General features: G+C 44.4%; 1 protein-coding gene across 6 annotated transcripts in view; it reads right to left on the bottom strand.

Moving 5' to 3' along the window:
- Positions 1-7,955, bottom strand: part of grm8a (glutamate receptor, metabotropic 8a) — a 311,638-nt gene that overhangs the window by 194,879 nt on the left and 108,804 nt on the right. For all 6 annotated transcript variants that reach the window (XM_032505014.1, XM_032505015.1, XM_032505016.1 and 3 more), the window contains one exon: positions 5,921-6,137. In XM_032505014.1, coding sequence (XP_032360905.1) covers positions 5,921-6,137 — 217 coding nt within the window. The remainder of the gene's footprint in view (positions 1-5,920; positions 6,138-7,955) is intronic.

The following is a 7,955-nucleotide window of genomic DNA, read 5'->3' as shown; positions in this document are numbered from 1 at the left end:
CACACACACACACAGTCTGCAGTGTGTCTGAATGTAGATGCGGTCGTTTTAATCCCAGATGGATTCCATGGGGAGGTTGGGAAGGGTACTGGAAGGAGAAAGGGCCGTGACTTGATTTAAAAGATTCCTTCAGTAAGTACACTGCTACCTCTTGTTTTAATAGTACAGTGATCCATATGCTGCAAACAGAGCTCAATATAGGAGACTGTAGCCTCTCAGCGTTGCAAGAGTCAGAGCAATATGCCGTGATAGCCACAGCGAGGGTCAACAGCAGGGTGGCATAGTGATTAGGGAGACCGTCCAGCAGCTTGAAGACCTGGCATGGAGTGTTTTTTGGAGCTTCCCCTAAGTGAACAATAAAATGAAAACACTGATCTACTTCTGAATTCTCACTCTGGCCTGTCTATTAAAATGAAACATTTTTAAAAATAAAAAAAACACCTTCCTCTTCAGGGAATTGATGGATTATCACAAAAGAGACAGATTTCCCATTGCTAGCAGTCTCCTAGATGTAAGTTGCGATACGATGCACATTTTACCCCTACAAATTGGCAGAATTGACCTTTGCATTTTTTGTTCATTAACTTTTGATCAGTGGTCTATGTCGGCTTATTGTGTACAAAAGCAAAAATGTTGCATTATTTACCCAGTTTGTGAACAGTTATTAATGATGAGCAAACATGCTCACTGAGCTATGTCTGTTACTGGTACTGCATGACTGTAAAAGCCATGGCTGGGGGTGACAGCACACATGCTGCATACGCTATTAAAGTCATGGTGAATACATTTCAGGATGTGGGCATGGGTAAGCAAACTGCAAATCTTTTAAAATTGTACTGCTGGATAAACTCAGGATGAGGAGACTTTTAAAGTGAAACTGAATTAAGTTCAAGGCCAATATTCCGTGCAAATACAAAAAGTGGTGTGACAATCATATAGCCTAGTTCAGCGGCAATTTTGAGGTTGCTGTCTTTAACACCAGCATCCAGGGTTTGCATCCGTTCAATTGCTATAACCTCAAATCTCAAGATATTGCAAGTTTCCCCTAATGCAGTGCTTAAGAAACAAAAACGATCTTGCAGACTACCTTGTGGCTGAAAAATGTGTTGTGCTAAATTTTCTACCTGCCTCCTGGGAGTGGAGCAAACACAGCAGCTGTGGAGCAGCAAACATAACTAGGACAAATTCAATTTCAAAGACTGTATTGGAGAAATACATATTGAACTTTGTCAAGGTGATAAATAAGAAAAGGCACAGGACAAGTACAGAGAGGCATGATTAGGCAGAATGAAACTGGTCCTGTAACTACCACAAGCACCCTTGCTCGCACACCCTGTAACCCCTGACTCATGCTAACAGGACTCAAGCACCTATTCTGAACGCACGCACGCACGGAACACACACAACACACACACACACCACACACACACACACACACACACACACACACACAGTCAAGAATACTCAATGAACGATTACACACCAATTAATATGGATGTTTGTTATTAGTATGCGGAGTGCCCTGTAAGCTGCAATCATTACACTGCAATCACAAAATAATCACCTAGAAATTTCCTGTGGCTGTGTGTGTGTGGCTGTGTGTGTGTGTGTGTGTGTGTGTTTGTGCGCATGCACAAGTATGTCTACAGACATCCGCCTAAGTATATATATATGTCTGTGTGTGTGAGTGCACGAGTATATATCTGTGTACGTATGTGTGTGAGTGTTTCCTGGGGCAGGGAGTGCTATGAATCTATATTATGACCCAGCTTCCTTGTCCTATTCTTCTTCTTTTCTCTCTGGTGTCTCCCCATCCATTTCTCTGCGGCTTGATTCACAACTACAGTATAGTTAACACACACACACACACTGAGAACTCTCCCCCTTTGGTCAAATTGTCCTTTTCCCCCTCAGCCCTATTCTCCACCTTCCTTTACACACACACACACACACACACACACACACACACACACACACACACACACACGACGAGACATGCACTACTGACTCCCAGGGCAATAATACACACATTGTTGAGGGCTGCTTTACCCTTTACAGTGGGACACACACTGCTCTGACACCCCAGTAAACATCGACTGTATGTGCTGACTGCCACAGCACAGCGGGTCCCACATAGGCAGAGCTGTCATCGCTACATCAGCGAAACACAAATGCCCAAAAAGCAATGGAGGGAAAGACAGGAGTAAAGGCTCAACAGCGAGCATTAAAAAAAAGAATGATCTCAACTGATACTATCTCAAATGGATTATGTATGCGTCTTTAGACCCGTCAGTCTGTAAATATTTGTCAACATCCAACGTGATGTGTTTTCAATAAACATTTGAGACATAAACAGGAAAACCGACAGCATTTTGATCTGTCAACATCACTTGGAGGATTTCATAAACTGATTTGAGGCAGCGTTCACCCAAACTTGATGCTCTCAGGACCACAGGGACTGTGCTTTTAAGTCTTACATCAAAACAGGAAAGGGATCCGTCCCTCTGTGTTTTTCTCCCTTTCTGTATTTCTGTCACTCTCATTTACTTTTAAGTGTAATTTCGCTCTCCTTTCTCTTGCAACTACTTAATGAAAGATTGAAAGTACCATGAAGTTAGGCTTCTCAATACTTTAAGACACCAAATGTTGCTTTATTCTTTGTCACTCACCTGTAGGTCTCCAAGTTCTGTTTCGTGTAGGCTTCACCCTCTGAGAGCTGACGCTAAGGCGGTTGTGAAGATTTTCTTTCCCGCCCTTGCGTCCAGCACGGCCCCAATTACGTCCGCCAATGCTGTATATAATATGAGCGGACCCGTTGTTCGTTTCTCTATTTTTCTTCAAGCTAGCAGTATGAAGACCTGTATTTCCAGCGGTGTTCACCTCTGTACCAGCTGCCGAATCGGCTACATCCTGCTGTGGGATCTCCACCCCCGCTGTGAGTCCTGCCTCGGTGCCGCTCACGCCCGGCCTGGCACTCACCCCAGATGCCTCCTGCTAGCTCTGCGCCCACCTGCCAAAAGCTCTTTAAGATCCCCTACATAAGGGCATCCGGGCACATTCTACGAGGGCACTGTCGGGTCTGCAGCCTTGTTCAGAGGCGTGACAGTAGCCTGGGCATTCCCATGCCCATGTATCTGTTTCAATTTGTTTAATATGTCTGAGCCCTCCATCACCAACTCGGTCCTATCCACACTCAACGTTGCATGTGTGTTCTGCCTGCTGTCCAATGAATTGTCAGTCATGATGCAATTTCTCACCAATCATGCACGCCTATATTCATGGAGTAATATGCCATTTCATGTGTGTTCTGCCTGCTATCCTCATTCCTTCTGCACTGCGGGCTGGGAAAAAAAGCAAGTGTCCCGTAACTTATCATGTCAAATCATGACACATTTTTCCACTAACCATGCACACCTGCAATCAGGACCTGGGCCTTGAACCAGTTAGTCTACGTTCTGCTTGTGGGCCCTGTCGCAGGTGGCATTGACTACATCAGCTTCGCCCAGCTCTTAAAGGGCAAAGCTTATACAAAATAGAACGATAGTTACAAATTGTAACTCTAAAATATATGAGTATAGGCGTAGCCCTCTAAGATCCGGCCCACCTGCTCCTCTAACATTGGCTTAAGAAAAATGCTGATTTTGGGAAACGAACAAGCGATCCCCTCATATTATATACAGCATTGTAGGACGTAGTTGGGGCCCGTGCTGGACGCAAGGGCGGGAAAGAAAATCTTCAACCGCGCATTTACAAAGGGATGAACCCATTAGCATCACCTCTTAGAGGGCTACGCCTATATTCATAGAATCTGACGTTGCAATTCATAACTATTGATATACTTACTAGCACAGTATCTAATAATTCTTCTTTTAATTAGCTGTTTATAGTAGGTGCTGCTAATACATCTGCATAACATTTTTGACATTGATTTGATGATTATACAGGAGCCTGCACTATTGTTTAAACTAAATACATAGAGAGCCAAAAAGGAAGTTAAGAAGACAGCTATACTTACCCATCAAATGCTTACTGTTAAAACTCTCTGTCTCTGCTCACTCACCACAGCTTGCAATCTACAGCCTACAATTTACCCCAAGAGTGAATTTTCCCTGGAGTTTCCCAAGAGATTTAAACAACAGGTTTACACTCTGTTCTTGCTACAGTTCTCTTCAAATTACAGGCTGAAGCCACTGATCATGTATCATAACCCCAAAGTTTACTATGAACGGCTGTTAGGACTTTTAAAACTGTTAGGATGCAGACTTGCATACTAACATTTCCAAAGGCCCAAAGGCTGAGATATGGAAGATTTGAAGATGACTTCATATTGAATGTTCAAACTTCTGCATCTACATTGCTCTTGGAAGAGGTAAAAGTGCAACCTAGGATTACAAACAGGGTGGGAAATTAATTTTTTTACCAGCTACAGTGGCTGGTGGATGTCCAATTATACCAGTCACTTATATTTTTAACCAGCCACTATTTCCGGAATTCAAATTTATAAAAGAAAGTGTACTAGCATATCTTGAATTGCTTCAGTACATTATTTTGTATTATTAATACATATTTTATCAATATAAGCAAATAAAAAGGGATGTGAAAAAACTTAAAGCCTTTATTGCCACACTATGCCCCTGGGGTCCCATCTTTGTATGGCAGTGCACTTGATAAGAGCCTTGGATGACTCGTGGCCTTTTATTGCGTCTAATTTAAGGTTAGTTGTCCGTAAGTTAGGCTATTGGTTTGTGCCGATGGATCATCATATCATCCTCCATCGTGAAGGTTGACTGGCATCACGATGGAGAGCCACCATCGTGATTCCACGCACCCCACCCTGTCTCTGACACAAGCTGATCGTAGTGCATGGGAAATTGGCAGCGTTGGTCTTAGCAAAGACACTTGCATTGGGCTTTGCGCTGTGCTGCCCCTTAAATGGAAGCTAATTCCCCCCCCTTACGTGCAACCTATTTGTAGTGATAGTCTCTCTCTCTCCCTGTCAGCGTAGCACCTCACTCTAACTGGACTAGTAACGTATTAACATGCGGGAAGGTCATGCTCTGCGCCTCAGCTCGCACAGCTGTCTCAAGCAAGAGAGAAAAGGCGTTGGTATGCTATCACACTCTCCTTTATCCCCTCATTGGACTAACTTTGTGGATACTACTGTGTGCGTGCATCAATAAGTAATTCTGATGACCATGTTATGTAGGATTTATGAATGTAGGTTATCAACAGGAGGCTAATTCATGAGGGTGCCATTTTATGTGTGAGCTAATATTACCCATCTGATCATTAATCTCAGTAATGACGGTATATTAGGTTATTACTGTCACTATGTTAAAGGCAAACGTTCACAGATTACAGAGATCTGATTGAGTCTAGACTTTATGGCACCGTAGTTAAGTGAAAGTAGGTCAAATTGTAATGTGCTGCCCCTACCAGTGGCAGCATGTAATACTGTCTATTTACAGAGGACATTTACACATATGTCTGATCAACTGCCAGTTTAGGGGACATTGCCCAACCGTAGAAGGCTAACCATTCCTTCGTTTTCCCTTTCCCACAATGCGCCACTTGTTTGAAAAACACCTTTTCTTTTTCTTTACTTCGCCCTCAACAGTTGCTACTGCGGACTCCGCGGCAGGCCTCTTAACACCGGGGATATGTTGCCACATTTTTTAAACCGATGTCACGGACTACCGCTGAAAACCACTCCACCCGCCACTGTGGCTGCTGGCGGCTGCTAATTTGCCACCCTGATTACAAACAAACAATCTTATGACGATGGTATTGCTCAATTTACTGAGAACCTGCCAGGAGCCTTACGATGGACCCCTGAAAGTCTCTGGGCCATGCGTTGAGAATCACTGGTCTAGTGGCAAACCATCTGACAAGCAAATATCACATCAGTCTGAGCTCCTACCTGTTTCTCTGGAGATCTGGACAAAGGCCTCCACGCCGCTCTCTCCATAGTTGCCCTCTGAGGCTAGCGTGGACACGTAGTTCCACTCCATCGCCGTGACAATGTCCATCATGGCCTGGGCCTGGTAGGAGTCTGGTGGTACCACGCGGGAGAAGAAGTCGTACCGAGTGTTGTCGCTCAGTTCTGGGGCCGTGGAGGCGTAGCTGACCTGGGGGATCTGGACAACAGGATGAGAGAAAAGAAGACATTAAGGGGATTCAGCGTTTCCTAAATTAATCAATCGCAATTCATATTTATCACAATAAATTCCTTTGCCCACGAGCAGAAACAAATAAAGATAAGATAGAAGAGGTAAGTCAGACAGTGATATTTCATATCTATTTCACACCTTCATGCTGGGACGCAGGAGAGAGATATAAACGCAAGATCGCTATGATTAATAATTCTCTGGGATGTTGGGAGAAGTTGTCAACACAAGTGTTAAAATTTAACTGCAGCAGTGTAGACGTATTGTTGGCTCAGTGATGTGAAAGAAGCAAACAAACTATTTGAGAGTGAACAAGTATGAAGGAGAGAAGCAAAAGTGCAAAATAATTGGGAATCAGAATGTGAAATGAGATGGAGAAGTAACAAAAAAGGGAAGATGGTGATGCAAAGCATTGTCATTTTTCAACGGCAGATTAGGGTAGAGAAGACGCATTGACGGAGGAAGACAGACACAAATAAGACAGCAGGGACCACATAGGAGGACAGACAGACAAAAGGAACAACAGGCAGATGGAAGGACAGAGAGACAGATGTTGACAGAATGACCCCACACACACACACACACACACACACACACACACACACACACACACACACACACACACACACACCTAGTGATAGGTAGCGTAACAGGCAGAATGTGTTAGATGGCTGACAGGCAGATTGATTTTTCCGTTGACAGAGGGGGACAGCAAGGGAAGACCTTGTACTTGCCAACACACACATACCCAGATGTTGGACAGACATCTCATTGGCATTCATACAACCAATGTACACCAAAACACAGGGTGTGTTAGCTGTCTGTCTTACCCCCAACCGCACACAAAAAAATAAATGCCTGCGATTGCTGAACACCGCAAAAGTCGCTGATACTGCATGAAGAGATTTAAGATGAACAGTGTGGGTGTGTGTGACTGGAATGTTTCTTAAGCCCATCACTCACTGTCTTTATTCCGAGCGTCATCTGAAGTCCCTGCCACCCTGCATCTACACTTGTCTTTGCCATTTTAAAAAGGTCAGGAATCTATCCTGAGGTTTTGCAGGGCCTTCTTTGGTTTTACTGCAGCAAGCAGGTATACAATAGCCCTGAACCTCCAGATTTGGCTTTCTTGCTTCAGGAACAGAAAGCCTCTCCGAGAACCATCACCTTATTGTGGTGGAGAGGTTTGGGTCTCCCTATGAACCTGAGGGCTGTGTTGTCTAGAGCTTTGTGCTCCTGGTAGAGTCTCCCATGGCAAAGTGGTCTCAGGGGAGAGGCCAGACAAAGAATGGTTCAAAAGATCCTATGATAAAGCGAGGAAGGGAGTCCTGTATGGGGCTCCAGTAGGGGACTCCATAGTTCTGCTGGGGGACTTCAACGCACACGTGGGCGATGATGGAGATGCTTGGTGAGGCGTGATTGGGAGGAACGGCCTCCTTGATCTAAACCTGTTGTCTGTTGTTGGACTTCTGTGCTAGTCATGGATTATCAATAAACACCATGTTTGAAACATAGGGATGCTCATGAGTGTACGTGGTACCAGAGCACCCTAGGCCAAAGGTCAATGATTGATTTTATAATTGTTTAATCTGATCTGAGGCCGTATGTTGGTGTGATGTGGCTCGGGAAAGGGAAGTTTGGGGTCCCCTGCTGGAGCTGCTGCCCCCGCAACCCGATACCGGATAAGCTGATGAAGATGGATTGATGGATGGATGGCTTCAGGACTTCAAGACTATCTTTGGCCGCAGCAATAACAAAAAGTAATTCTTAGCCTGAGCAGTATTCATT

This window comes from Etheostoma spectabile, chromosome 23, assembly GCF_008692095.1.
Source record: "Etheostoma spectabile isolate EspeVRDwgs_2016 chromosome 23, UIUC_Espe_1.0, whole genome shotgun sequence".
NCBI classification, from domain to species: Eukaryota; Metazoa; Chordata; class Actinopteri; order Perciformes; family Percidae; genus Etheostoma; species Etheostoma spectabile.
The sequence above is the reverse complement of the archived record's forward strand: the minus strand, read 5'-3'. Positions and strand labels throughout refer to the sequence as shown.